At 41.3% G+C, this 15032-nt stretch overlaps 1 protein-coding gene across 1 annotated transcript in view; it reads left to right on the top strand.

The window, feature by feature from the left end:
• LOC111145248 (shootin 1) overlaps nt 1-15032 on the top strand; it is a 97917-nt gene that overhangs the window by 74982 nt on the left and 7903 nt on the right. Inside the window, exons 15-16 of the mRNA XM_022500035.1 lie at nt 1944-2064; nt 6410-6602. Coding sequence (XP_022355743.1) covers nt 1944-2064; nt 6410-6602 — 314 coding nt within the window. The remainder of the gene's footprint in view (nt 1-1943; nt 2065-6409; nt 6603-15032) is intronic.

Here is a 15032-nt window from a genome sequence, read left to right as displayed (position 1 = left end):
GTAGGCTTGTGTACACAGACACAGATCTCTTTCTCGAATTAACTCCAGCCCGGGAAAATAAAAAATGTTCTTGACATTCAAACAGTGTAATAGTTCCATGAGTTATTTCAATAGCAATGGCCTTACATTTTTCAAATTATCTATTTACAAATGATACTACTGGTAAGTTTTTAAAAATCGTAAATGCATGATTTGAGAATAGTTACTCTAGTACTTTTTTTTCAACTTTGTCTCCTTTGGCTTTAGTTACATTTTCTTTTCCTGCCAACTCTTGGTCCTATTTTATTATTTAAGTCCTTGATGAGTAGGTTACAGATCTGCATTAACTATCAAATAAATAAACCACATTATCCAATTTTTTAAGTTCTAAAATTAGCTGTTATTTTGCATATGTTACATGTAATGTGATTTTTCCTTTGAATATATTTTATGAATTTTTGCAATAAATGAAAAGCAGAAAGAGGTAACTTGGGGGGTGGAGTAGTATATGCTTGATTATAGTCTGACCCTCACCTACATATTTTACACCTTAGTCTTAGCTGGGTAGCTGATAGAAAAAGAATAAAATCTCCTAATCTTGTTAGTGGGGAGGGTGGGGCATCCTCACAGGCTGTTTCTCAAAGACTTTACCCAGTTAGGGAAGAAACCTTCCTAAACAAATCATGATAACCTGTATCCTGTGAGATTTTTAACTACCTAAATATTACAAGCTACTGTTTTTGTTGTTTTATAGGCTCAAGAAGAAACATGAGTTACCATTTTTAGCGAGTAGAATTCTTCGAGTGCTTCAGGAAGTTGGCATGGGGCAGGAGCAGGATTAAGGCAAACCCGCAGAGAGCTGAGGTGACAAAGGCTGGCCTGGTTGTTAGCCTTGGGGGACAGAAGTTGCCTGACTCTGACATGAAGTCTGGCAAGTTATGCCAGATTTGAGGTTCTGATTTGCTGAGATCCAAAGATTGTGGATCTCCTGGCTTCCCCCTGCCCAAGCACGTGGCCCAGTGAAGGAAGGCCATTTCAAAGAAATAGTGGGCATTTCTTCTGAAAGAAAATGAACCCCTAATAATGGTGCAGTGCCGAATCCTTCCATACAAGATGTGAAGTGTGTCACCCAGCACTCCGTACAGATACGTGGCTGGCCCTGGGAGATAGAAAGCCATAGTTCTCCCTCCATAACAGACTGAGCCAACGCAGGGAACCACCACCTGGGTCTTTCTCTGTTGTCTTGAAAGTCAGTACCAAGTTCAGCAGGCACTTGGCTGTGTGCCATCTCTTGTTTTCCTTCGGTATCTTCTGGGCCCTGGATGATACAGTCACCGCATCCTCAGGGATATGGAGTGACTATGCCCTCCTTTCCTTGGTTCCCTGTGTCCTGGTAACCCTTCCCGTTGGCAGTGGAATCAAGGTGCCCTAAGGGCAGCCCTTCTCTGGCACGGCGGCAGGAGAGCAGCCCGCGCCTCGGGTGAGCCAGGACACCATTGCGGCCAGGTGTGGCGTTAGGGTCGTTCTGAAGACTCAGACACACTTGTCAGTGCTATGAGGATTGGGGTTCAGTAGCTCATGGCCGCTGTGTCAAGAAAACCTACTAAGGTGAGTTCTCTTCTCTTCTCCCCACATCTGCATCTTCACCATCGACGTACAGGTACTTCCCGCCACTGAGTCTCAGTTAGCTCATCGAGAGGGGTTCTTGTGCTGTCCTTCCGGTGTGAGAGCTGACAGCTTACTCCCTTGGTAGCATCTTCTTAAAGGATCCAGCATCGTGTGTTGCCGAAGATACACACATTAAAAATTAATATATGTATATAGAGAGATACACAGCACATTCATTCTGTTTCCTAATTTCATTCAAATTCTGGTAATGTTTTGCTGGTTTGATTTTTATATTTTGTATATTGTATTAAGACATTAACCTTTTTGTTTTTGTTTTTGTTTTGTTTTCACTTTAGGGGACACTTAACAAATCCACTAGTTCAAGAAGCTTAAAATCCCTTGACACTGAAAACAGTGAAACTGAGTTAGAAAGGATTTTGCGTCGCAGAAAGGTGACGGCAGAAGCAGATAGCAGTAGTAAGCTCGTTTGAATTCTCCACCGTTCTTCTCTTCCTCTCTGAAACATCTGCCTCTAAGTCCCTTTTTAACATGAAATGACCTTTTATAATTACTAATTTTTTTAATGTGATTGAAAAGTATTGGATTGGCAGAGGTGCTTATGGATAGATATCTCATAAGTACTTAGGTATTTTTGTTTATTGGTATGTTTGTTTATCTGCTTATTTGCAGGTAATCAAGGTTTTAGAGATTGGGCCTGCTTAGGGCAAGATCCCCCCGCGTTCAGATACTCAGGATGGGCTCCGACAGTCGTGTAGCAGTGAGAACGGGCTCTGGATCCAGACCACCTGAGTCTGAACCCTTTATGAGCGGCTTGCCCTTAAATTGCTCAACCTCTGTGCCTCAGTTTCTTTATCTCTGAGATGAGGCTGTTAAAGTGCTGCTGCCTCATTGGATTATTCTAAGGGTCATAAATCAGCGAATGGAAAGCGCTGGGTGTGTACGGCACCAAGTCAGTGCGGAGGGGTCGGCAGTGAGAGTAGGGGTCACGCATCGGTTACAGGGGCAAAGGGATCGTCTTCATCCTTCATACGCAGTCTGTTCACTGTCTGCCTGTGAACCCGGCGAGTGAGAAATGTCCACTCTGTCCCCAGCCAGGAACGACCACCTGAGCAAGTCTGGAGCTCAGAGTCTGCATTTGTGTCCTGATAGGCAATTATGAGACCTCACAACTAACTTTGCATGTGTTCCGGTTTTTTGTTACTGTTGTTGTTGTTTTTTCCCATCAGCTTGGTCACAGGAATTAGCAGAAACCCATATAAGCTCTTCCCCTGGTGGCCTCAGGCTGACTTTGAAAACCTACTCCAAAGTTAAAGTAAAGGAACCTCCCTAGCTAATGGGCTGAGTCTTTTAGATTTGGTTTAGTCAACTCCAGTTGGTCCATTTTATTTATTTTTTATTTATTTATTTTTTTTTTTAGATTTTATTTATTTATTTGACAGACAGAGATCACAAGTAGGCAGGGAGGCAGGCAGAGAGAGAGAGAGAGAGAGGAGGAAGCAGGCTGTCCGCTGAGCAGAGAGCCTGATGCGGGGCTTGATCCCAGGACCCTGAGATCATGACCTGAGCTGAAGGCAGAGGCTTTAACCCACTGAGCCACCCAGGTGCCCCCAGTTGGTCCATTTTAACAGGTCAAATTTGTACTGAGTCATGTTTACCAAGTTTAAGTTTCTAGAATAGGAGGGATTTGGGTTTTTGTTAATCAAGCTCTAGTTTCCATGTAGGGATTTTACTCCCAACAATTTAGTAAATTGGTTTTTAGTATTGGAAGCGGCGGCCAAACCTTTATTATAAAAAGTTGAACCTTTTGTTTTCTTCTTAAAAAAAAAAAAAATCAGCCATTCAGGTTTTAGTTTGGTTTAGATATTCTGCTGTTAATATCCCAGAAGAATTCCTTCCCCCCAAAAATAACCACCTGTCAGGAAAATTAAGCAGTGCTGTAAGAGATTTTTTTTTTTTTCTTAGAATTGCTTTATAAGCATTTATCGGCCTCCCCAATAAATTATTGTTCCTGTTGTGATAATCACTTCTTCCAACATTTCCTCCTTGAAGTATTCATATAGCCATCATTATTGTTTAGGGCTTGGTGGATCCCATTTTTGTTCTCTGTCATTTACATTTTGTATTTTGTTCCATGGAAGCATTCTTACTTCCCTTGTGAACTCGAACTCGGTTTGATGTACAGCACTATTTCAGAGTTGGTTTTCAATGGAAGAAACAAGGAAACATTTTCATTTTACTCAGTATGGGAATTTGAATATTGCAAAGAATGGAGGAAGGAAGGTAGGAATACATTGTACAGGCATGGTTGAGAATCTTTCATTTTATTTATTATATCCCACTAATGTATACATATTCAGTGTATCATTTGAGAGATGTTACAATAAGGTATATTGTCAACAGAATCATTAGCATTTGGATAGAGAAACAAGAACTCTAGTGGAGTGGAGAGGAACCATACTGGGGAGAGTAACTTGCAACTGAGTAGAAATTTTCTTTTGAGCTCCCTAGTAGCCAAAGCAAAAAAAAAAAGGTGGAGGTGTGAAAGGAGGAAACAAACTTAGTCTATCATCTAGAAAAAGAAATCATACCTTTTTTTTTTTTTTTTAGGTGGTACCAGTGTTTTCCTTGCATTGAACTAGAAGGGGTGTTTACCAGATAAATCTTTTTATAAGGGTCACAGAATGACAAAGTAAAAATCCAGGGACAGTTCAGGGAGTGGGGGAAGGGAATAAGAAGCTAAAGTTAGCACAGTTGAATGCTGCATGGTGGGAGCAAATTACAGAGATGAATTTGACAGGTTTATGGCTTCAGGTATACCTGAATCTCTTGAGATTTTTTCCTTTTGCACACAAAGGCTTATGGGGAAGCTAATGTGAGGTCACAGAGTGGAGAAAGGAAGCGTGGTAAGAGAGGCAGTGGCAGCCTAAGGTTTGTAGACCTCAGGTCCCAGGATAGTTAGTATCTCCCTCCCGGGCCAGTGAAGCACATTTCTCTTTAGGGTTTCTCTTATCAGACCTAACTGATGCTTTTGCTCGTGGCCTACTAAGCTGACATTTCGAAGAGCAGCAAGTACCTCTTGGAAAACATTGGACAGCTTAAACCGGATGCAATAATAATAATAATAATCCCAAACATTATTTATTTTTCTTTATTTCTTTTCATATGTAAGAAAAAACCAGATCTTGGGTCAGCTCACACACTTTCTGTCCTTTGTAGCTGCCTCATTTACAGAAGCAGCAGCAGCAGGTGCTGGTGTTTCAGAAGCAGATCTGCTTTCCTACAAGGACAGGTTGCTTAGAGCTGTCTAGCATTACAGTCAGCAACTACCCACAGGCAGAATGGAGTGGCTCAGAAGCAAATTGTGAATTCAGCTTCATATTTTTTCCAGATCTTTCTGGTCTTCCAGCTCTTCTCTCTTTACGCCTACATCCCCTTGTACCAAGAGGCACATCCCCTTGCACCAAGAGGCTTATCCTAGGTGGGAGGGAAAGATCTTTGGAATCAGGATAGTCAGTGATGTCACACCCTCCTCTGGCCAGCTGGTAGAGGTAAAATAAAGGAGGAAGGCAGCTCTGATGTTTTGGGAGCTAAGGCTGCCCGCTGGAACCGGAGCGGGTGTGTGTCTCCTCCAGCGAGTGGGGCCAGGGGAGGCGGGACAGCAGAGCGCAGAGCAGTCTCCCAGCCCCTCTTTCAGGAGGTATTGCACAGCAGAGCTTTGGGCTGGGAGCTGATAGGTTACACTGTTGGGATTTGCAGACACAAGCACATGCAGATGTGACAAAAACATGCCAGAGCTTAACATTGACGACCAGGGATCAGCTAGCATTTGGGATTGTGCCCACTGGTACTTCCCATTTTAGGAGATGATCTGACATTTCTGAAGGAATCATAGACTCCCAAGTTTTGTCCTGTTTTCAGTGGCGCCTTTCAAGATTGTCCTTCAGCTTAATTTTTAGACATTCTAATTTCGTCTGTACATCTACGATTTATTGCATAAATCTCTGTGTTTTGTGAAGATTTCTTCTGAGGTTTCAAGGAAGACATGTTGGAATCTTGCTTTGGAAAAAAGCTGGCTGGGACAGTGCTTTATGACCAAAGAGAGAAAACAAGTAACGAGAGAACTGTTTCAGGGCCCGGGAGTTTGTGTTGGTACACCAATAATTTCGGTAACGAGCCCTATTACAGCCATTTTAGTCTCCCCAAAGGGCAGAAAGGTCCAAAAGGTAAACAGCCAAACTCTTTGCCACTTAATTTTTAGAATCCTGTGTCTGTATTTTAACAGGAAATAAATCCACTTACTTCTCAATCACATTAAAATGAAAATGTTCATAAAAGCTGTTTAATGCTTAAGAAGCCTTCATGAGCCTTTTTGAAAAGAACCTTTTGACATTGTTCCATTTGCTGTTTAAAACGCAGAGCTGAGTTTTGGGAAGAATTAACTCTTGAGAGGCCAAATGGTTCAAGTAGGGCTGTCAGAAAGCCATACTCTGAGAAGAAAAGAGTTTTCACAATTCTGGTATAAATAAGGACTCCGGTCAGTGAGGGAACCATGGCCTGGGGTTTTGTGCTTTCTTAAAGGTCTGTACATAATTTCTCAGCATGGTTCTGGTGCACTGAAAAGCAGTAGTACCACCCAAACAGAGCATATTTTAGCAGGAACATTTTTCAGCATGCTCTCGAAATTTTAACAAAACTTGGCCTTCTCACTTCCTGAGGGATTTTCGGCTAATCTGTTTTTCAGTACCATATTAATAAGCATTGCACAGAATTATTAAACTTGAGGTATGTGTTTGGTTTTAAGGTCCAACCGGGATATTAGCCACCTCAGAGTCCAAATCCATGCCAGTGTTGGGTTCTGTATCCAGTGTAACAAAAACAGCCTTGAACAAGAAAACTCTGGAGGCAGAATTCAACAGCCCGTCCCCCCCAACACCTGAGCCAGGTGAAGGGTCGTGTAAATTGGAAGGATGCACGAGTCCCAAGGTTACGTTTCAGTAAGTAATGATGCTCTTTACTAAGTAAGTGTGTAGCAGAATCTGTGATGCCTGAACTGTGTGTTGCTTTGCTTTGTTCCTCTTTAGTGAGATTTCGATCGGGTTAGCCAATAACCACTCTTGCTCCTTTGTTTGATGAGCCAACTTGTGATTCTAGGCTCTTAGCTTAGAGATCTTATTCTGATCCAAAGTCGACATGGGTAAAGAGAATGCCTTCCCCTAAACTGTTTGGTAATCAGGTTCTTCTTCCACACACAGAATTCACCTGGATGACAATTACTCCGCATCACAAGAGACTTAATCATCCTTTCGGGCTTAATTGCTTGGGTCATCCCTCTTAATGATTTATGAGCGGTCCAGGAAGATACTAGGTCTTCCGGAAGATGCCAGATCTTCAGACTTTGAAGGGGACGTTTTTAGAACCTTGTTTTCTAGCCCTCAGTGAAAGATGTGCCTTAATATACTGCTCTCTCTAGAGACTGAAGAGATACTACGGAAGGAGTTCTCGCCGCAGACTTGCTTTGGGAAAGTGGCACTTGGTCCAAGAGTTAATCTTGCTGTTGAATGCGTTCAGAGCAATCTGGTGAAGGGTCAATTTGTTTTATAACAGAGGCAAGCTCTCTCTGAATTAGTCTAGTTTTGCTGAAGTTCTCTTGCCAGGATGTCAGCTGGTTTGCCGCTTGACAAAAAGAAAGAGGTGAGACAAATCAGATCGGCCGAATATTGTAATCATGGTTAATTAAAACCTCTGACTTCCTGTTCTCTCAGGAGAGAAAGAACCTTTTTTTTTTTTTTTTTTTTTGGTAGCTCTACCTGTCTTAGTTTAAAAGGTAAAGCCTGGACAAAGGAAGTTGCAATTCAATTTAGATCTATTTTTGTCAACTGGTATTTTCTTCCGCTCTTACATTTCTCTCCCTGGCCCTATTAACTCCCCCCCCCCCTCTTTTGGAGTGAATGGCCTTCTTTGCTGATTTACAGTTTTATCTAATTTCTTTGTGTTTAATTAAAAGCACACTTTCTCCTGCGGTCATGCATTTCCTTTCTTTTGACTGGAGTCATTTGAACAATTCTAACAGAAAGATGATCTATATTCATTCTTCATCTTTCCTATTAAATTTGTTTAACACCTAATTTGACATCAACAGTCTGGCTACATCTGAACCAATATCCAGACACAAAAGCAATTTGGCTGAGACAGGTTAGTTGCTGAGAACTGCTTCAGTGTGTGCGTATAGATTTTTTTTTCCTTTACCATTTTATACAGATAATCTTAATCAGAAAATACTGCAACTCCTTCCTCCTTTTGTCTGTCTTTTATTCTCCAAAAGTAAGTGGAAATTACATTTCCAAGAAAGGAAATGAAATAATTGCAGGCCCAAGGTCTGCAAAATGTGTGTTGAATTGACAGTGAAAAGGATCCGTGTGTTGACAGACACAGTTGTTAGATGCCATAAAGGCCTAAGTGAAGCTCAATTTATTTCTCATCTTGCTTGTTCAATGACTGCTTAAGAGGCACATTTCAATTTAATTTAGCTACTTAAAGCACTAATACAAATACTCAGGGCTGCTGTATTAACTTTTAAACTTCGTAACCCATTGCTTGATGATTCGGCTCCTGACATTCTTTAGCTGAAATAACTAACGCCGTGTATTTTCATATTGACAGTCATTTAGCAAAGAAGAGTGCCTTTCTGAAAAATCTGTTTCTTAAGCATAATTAGACGATCCAAATAAATCCCAGTATTTCGTGTATGTACCTGGTAATTACTCATGTCCCAGACGGGCACACACACGTCATTCATTTATGATCAAACCTAGTTTTTTGTTTTTTAAATGAGTAAAAGTTTAACTTAATGTAGTTACATGAAAGCTTTGAAAGCAAAATCTCACATGGTACATCAGGATTTCTTGAGAACCAGCCTGCCAGGACCGAGAAGGGTTATCTTGAAGACTGTTTCTGGCAAGTTCTAAGAAGTCCTCCGGGTTAACACCAGCCTGAAGGTAGAGGCTCATCTCTACCTTGTCTTATCTCAGAGACCTGGATGGTCAAAGCACTTGGAAATCACATCAGTGATCCAAATACGGAATGTTACTTTTGCTTTTTAAAACCCTCTCTACTCTAATAATCAGCATCTTTGTTCTGATCTGTGGCTGCTCCACCCTGGTGTTTGAGCCTGGTGGGCACCCCACCCCACCCTGCCCCACCCCCAGTCCCTCCCACCCTGACCTGCCCTCCCAGTATCACTCCACCCTAATCCTTTCTTTTTGTTGTCCCTACTGGCTCCTCTGTCGCTCTGTCCTTCCCCACTGACCTTCTTCTTTATCTCATCTCTGTCCTTTTTTTGTTCAAATGTCACCTTTCCAGTAAGGCCTACCCAGACCACTCGGTTTAAAATTGCAATTCCTCTTCCTCTAAGCTCTGATTCCCCTCACCCTCCTCCACTCTTCCTCTGCCAGAATGTAAGCTCCATGAAGATAAGAGTTTTTGTTTGTTTGTTGTCTGCCCGCTTGAGTATCTCCAACACCTGGGAAAATCCTGGAAATTCTGTAAATACTTGTTGAATAAATGAACAATGAGTACATTTTTAGTATTACTAAAACAACAGAATGTCAGTTAATTAGAATACCCAATTAACCAGCATTTCCTCTGTTATTCAACAGTCCCACATATGCATAGACTAAATATTGGAGATTTTTGAGTGTTCTGTGGTTGGCTTCTTTGGTTTTGTAACATTTTTTTGTTTTGTTTTAATGCTCTGCCGCCATTTCCAGCTGTATAACTTCTGCATCTTTGTACCTACACGAGATAAAGTTATCAGAGACAGTAGCATGCACAGTTTTTAAAGGAAAGATTCAGCTATGCTTACTTGTATGGCCTTAGGTAGACAAGAAAGGTTGGAAACCTACTAAGGGTTTTAAAAGAGTAGAAACAAAGGTGTTTTCTGCATAAGATCTTCACTTAATCAGAAAATTATAACACCAAGCTATTCCTAGAAAGTTTTTTTTTAAATACATTCCTAAAATCAACATATATATATGTGTTCCAAATAATTGAGTTAACTCCAGTCTGGTGGAGCCAGAAATATATGGATTTATGGCCTAGGGACTCATGACATGGCAAGAGATATCTTTAACACTTAATTGTAAGGCTTAATTAAAATTAACATTCTTGTCATCAGCTTAAGCAAAGCAAGGGTTTTATATTTTTTTTAAGAAAAAGGAAAAGATAATCCAAGACTTGGAGAAGCCTAATTATTTCCATTTTAATAATAGCTTTAGAAATATTTGTGTCCTGTTAATTATTTCTAATAAGTATATATTATCTAGTAATATCTTAAATCTAATAGCGAACTTGAATTTTGTTATTTCTGATTAGTTATAATTCAGACAGGAATGATGATAATAATCTCCCCTCATGCTGTGAGGGGTGAAGAGTTGGCCAAGTAAAAGAAAGAAAGAATACACATATAGGTACATAGCCAACAACCAACAAACCTGGTTTTTGCTTTCATGCTCTTTCCTATTGATTGAGAGTAAAAATCTGGCCTTGTTAAAATATGTAAGACTCATTAATCCACGTTAATCCATGCTTGGGATGGTCAATGTAAAATAAGAGAAAATTCCAAATTATAGACTTATTTAAAAGAGAGTTATTTTATTACTTTCAGACATCTGTAATACCTGGAAACAGGCTGAGTGTTGCACAGGGTCAGAAGATGAGGATGATTCGTATTTTCCCGTGTAAAAGCCTACAGACCAGGGAGTGGGGGAGCAGGGTAACAGCCTGAGCCTTTCCATCTGTGCACAGGGCGCCCAGAGGCATCCGGTTGTTGCCGGAACTGGAGCTCTCCCCACGCCACCAGATAAATGGGCGTCCTGATCTTGGGTTTGCCATTTGTGGCCGTTATGACCTCGGGCAAGTTATAGAGCCCAGGATTCGTGTTTTCTCGTGTGTAAAATGAAGGCGATAACACCTGCCTTGTAGAGTCATTATGTGAGTTGGAGAACTTAGGAGAACTATTTCAGTAAATTCCTTTCCCGTCTTACATTGAAGTCGTAATGCAAGGCCATGGCTGCCTCATCCAGCACCAGAGCTGAGTTCAGAGCTTTGACATCGGACACCTGTGTCCCTGACCAGCCCCGGTTTCCTTGGGAAGGTCGTGCAACCTCACTGTTCTGTTTTCTTTTTGTTGCGTTTTTTTTTCTTATCTAAAATCTTATCTAAAATCCAGAGTCCCCAGAGAGCTCTACAGCCTCAGTCATTTCTCACAAATGTGGTTGCTTGGGAAAGAAGTTCACAGTTAAGATAAGCAACAAGAGGCAAGCCCGTATTTTCTGCCTGCATTGTGTCTCTCAGTACAAACTGACAGTAAAACACACACAAACCCAGGAATGAAAAATAATTTTTAAACTACGTTACCAGAATTTACAAATCCAAATCAAAATGATTGTCGTTGTTCAGAAAAGTGCTCCTGGGTGTCAGGAGACTCACTCCAGCCCTGTTGCTGTTGTTCCAAATGCTCACAGACCTGCCTGGGTTAGAGATAACCTGATCACATGGGAGAAAAATTGGACAGCTACAGCTACAGGAGAGTTAGTGCCAGCATCCATCCATCCATCCATCCATCCATCCATCTCTCTATCTATCTGTCTAGGTTTTATTTATGTGCAAGAGAGAGCATACACAAGCAGGGGGAGGACAGGACAGGAGGGAGAAGGAGAAGGAGACCCCGTGCTGAGCAGTGGGCCCCACACAGTTCTCAGTTCCAGGACCCTGAGATTGGGACCTGAGCTAAAGTCAGACGTTTAACTGACGAGCTGCCCAGGTGCCCTGTGTGTCAGCATTTATTTTGGTAAAAAGTGATATGGCCTAGTTTAATCTCCATTGTATGTTCGGGGCTTCCAAATCACTTTGGCTTTGGAAAGTGAATTCAGTTTTTAGAAATAGCCATCAGTTGCCACGATTGCAGCTGTAGACTTTTTAATGTGACACAGTATACACAGATACTTTGTTCTAAGTCTGTGTGAAGTCCCTGAAACACGTTAGCTCTGTTATCAATAGAATGCAGGGGCCTGATGTCCTCTACTGTTACAGGTGAAGGGGACTAGGAAAACAGTTTGGGGGAAACGCCTATGACATTCCATTGTATATGTGTTTTCTCTTTTTTTTAGTTAATATTTTTTCTTTATAACATATATATAAGTATATATTCATATTATAACAATATCTGTCCAAGGGGAGAAGTACTTTAATTGCTCCCAGCGGGAGATACATGTTGATTATAGATGAGACAATGAGTAATGTTACCAGTTTCCATCTTGGAAGTTCTGGACCTTGGAATTCACTTCCACGATGTTTTGCTATTGTTACTCTATTTCACTAACATTCATTAAGTCCTATACACTCATGTATAAATTTTAATTCTTCTAAATGTATAGATTGGACATAGCTCCATTTTACAGATGTGAAAACAGAGGCTTGATGAGGCAAACACTTGGCCCAAAATTCTGTTCCTCATCGAGAATCTGGTCAGATCTGACTGTACCTCCAGAGCTCATGCTTCTGAACTGTATTGGGTTGTGCATATTAAGAGCTTGAGGGATGGAGGGGAAAGTGAATGATTGTCTTCTATTAGAAGCAGTGATGCTGCAGTTAATCCCTCCCCGTCCCCAGTGATGGGTAGGTCAGCCCTCTGCCTCTCCCGCTCCTGAGCCTGACCTCACCGGTCACAGAGTCTCTTGCCAAGGGAAGAAAGTGTTAGCCAGTAAAACAATTCTGAAAAGAGGAGCCAATCTGAATTAGCACAAAGACTTAAAGAGTAGGTGAAATAAATCATTTTAATGTGTTTTTTTGTGTCAAATGTCCAGTAAAAGAGGCAAGCTTCACAAATTCTGCAAAGTACCATATCACAAAACCAGCCCAAGAGTCTGTGGCGTAAGTTTCATTTACACATTTTTTAAATTTTTTTGATATTTTCAAACATTTTGAAGAATAATTTATTCCCCCTGGAATCAAAATCTTGAAATATCTAACTCATCATTGCATTCAGAAGGTGTGTTTTATTTAATCATAATATAACATGGCAATATAAAGTAAAGGTGAGTCACTGCTGTGATAGTTTCAAAAAGATACATTCTGTAGCCCAAAATAAATTTTGTTGTATCAACTGTGTGCTGTACCCTTTTGAGACACCTCCGTCTTTGGTCTGTTCCCCGTTAGCTCCTTTGAGTTTGTGCATAAGTGTCCATTGGTTGTCATGTTTTTAGGACATCTCTATTATAAAGAGAGGCAGACCATGTGGGCCTTCATTATGGAGAATGAGCTGAGCAGATCTTCAAAGAGTCTTGCCTCCCTGTCGGGCAGGGCCCATGGTGACGTTGTGTGCTCTTGTCCTCTGGCTTCTCTGTCTCTGAAGCGTGTCATGAACCGGTGGTCCTCCCCATCCGTACTGAGCTCTATTCAACCATGCTCACTTTCCCTGTGAACGCTTCCAGGAGGGTCAGTGTCTTGACAGTCACCGCTAAGCAAGGCAGTCAGCCTCCAAGATGATTGTTCATTTCATCTAGTTACTCCTACAACACATAGCTTCCAAAGGGAGAACCCATTTGAAAGTAGACTCAGGTTCCATCATCACTGGTGTGCTTCTCAGTGATTCCACAGCTGGGTCTTCATCTCTTGGTCCTCATTCGCAGAGATACTGTTAAAGCCGCATTTGCCAGAGACCCACCCAGAGAACACTTCTCTCACTCATCATGCTTCTTTTCAACCCCAGATCTCCCGCCAAAACACTAAGCTTTATCAAACTCTTGTACTTTTTTAGCCACGAGACAGGCAGCTAGCTTGCCTTTTTTTGTTCAGGAGATCAAAACAGGCCACAGCATGCCGTACAAGAATTTAAAAAACAAAAGCCCAGGTATCAATGACTGGAATTCAGTTTCAGTAGAAAACTGTCCATTTCCAATGAAACCATTTTTATTGTAATTTGCATTTAATTTCTAGATCTGTGGTATCTCTAAATACATGCATCTTTTGTCCCCACGCAGATTTATTTTTGTAGGAGTTCATCTTGTTTGAGCCATTAACTGAATGGCAAAGGGTAGTTGATAAAAGACTAACATTAGATGTCTCTAGGTTACTGTGATCAGTCAAACATTTCTATGAAAGAAAAATACCTAATTGCCTTTCAGGTTTTGAATTAAAAGTAAGATTGATTTTATCATCATTTGGCCTCTAACTGGTCTCTTTAGTTTTAGGTCATTATTTCTAGTGTAAAACTGATTTAGAAAAATGAAATTGAAAGTGCTGCTTTTTGGGGTTGGAGCTGGAGAAGCTGTGCTTTTGCAATAGGTTACCAAATAGAACTCGAAATTCTTAACTTACTTTTAGGGAAGCTTGGCATAAAATGCTTTTCTCAAACATTGACCTCAGCTGGAAATGAATTTGGCTGGCCATACACCTACTCTTTGAGAGAGGTCGGGGTCAACATTTTGTTCACATGGAAAATGGAGTTCTTTTAGTCCCCATGGTGGAAGGGGCGGGTTTTCTTCCTGTTCTTTCATCCGACCCCATTGCCTCATCTCCCTCTCTCCTCCTTTCTCTTCCTGTGTGTGTGTGTGTGTGTGTATGCGCGCGTGTGTGCGCGCGCGTGCGTACGTGCATCTGTGTGTGTGTGCATGGTGTGGAGGGGAGAATGGAGGGCCCCTTCCCTATCCTTAGTAATAAACATTTGCTTCTGAGAAGAGACTACTAGCCAGCAGAACGAACCGCATGGAAGTTACTGCTTAATCTGATGCTCTTATACAATTAAAGGATTTGCTGTGCCCTCCACTGTAATCTTAGTGCTGTCGAATTGTGTACTCACACCACAGGAAACAGCTCTGCTCAGCAAAGCCCCGCTACAAAGGTTCTCCTTGTGTGCCTGTACATGGATAATTAAGTCTTAACAACAAAATTAGCAGAACAACTGGATGTTCTGGAAGTTGAGATCCCCTCACTTCGTCTTTTTTTTTTTTTCCCTCCCAGCCCCCCCACGCCTCGCCCCAGGAGTTCTTCTGTGGACTGGCGGAGAGGTCCGCCCGTCGGTATTGTCTAACAAGTGTTCTGAGTCGCTGTACGAACACCTTCCAGGTTAATTGTTGAGGCTGTCTGACATATAGTGTGAACATTCTGTTGAGTAAATCGCAAAATGACTGTGAAAAATGCTACCAAGTCATGGTCGATTCTCTCAAAGAATTAATTGCCTCCTAACATTTGCCTCTGGTTGTAAACACCTGTGATTTAAGAGACTTAGCATAAAATGTATCATTTCTGCAGAGAGAACCAAATTACTTTTCGTACTTTGCAGTTTTTTTCTTTTAAGCATCTTTCAGTGTTTGTGTTTCCTTTTTGTTGTATATGGTGATGCCGAGGGGAGATTTTTAATCTATTCA

Source organism: Enhydra lutris, unplaced genomic scaffold, assembly GCF_002288905.1.
Source record: "Enhydra lutris kenyoni isolate GAN:26980312 unplaced genomic scaffold, ASM228890v2 scaffoldscaffold12, whole genome shotgun sequence".
NCBI lineage: Eukaryota > Metazoa > Chordata > Mammalia > Carnivora > Mustelidae > Enhydra > Enhydra lutris.
The sequence above is the reverse complement of the archived record's forward strand: the minus strand, read 5'-3'. Positions and strand labels throughout refer to the sequence as shown.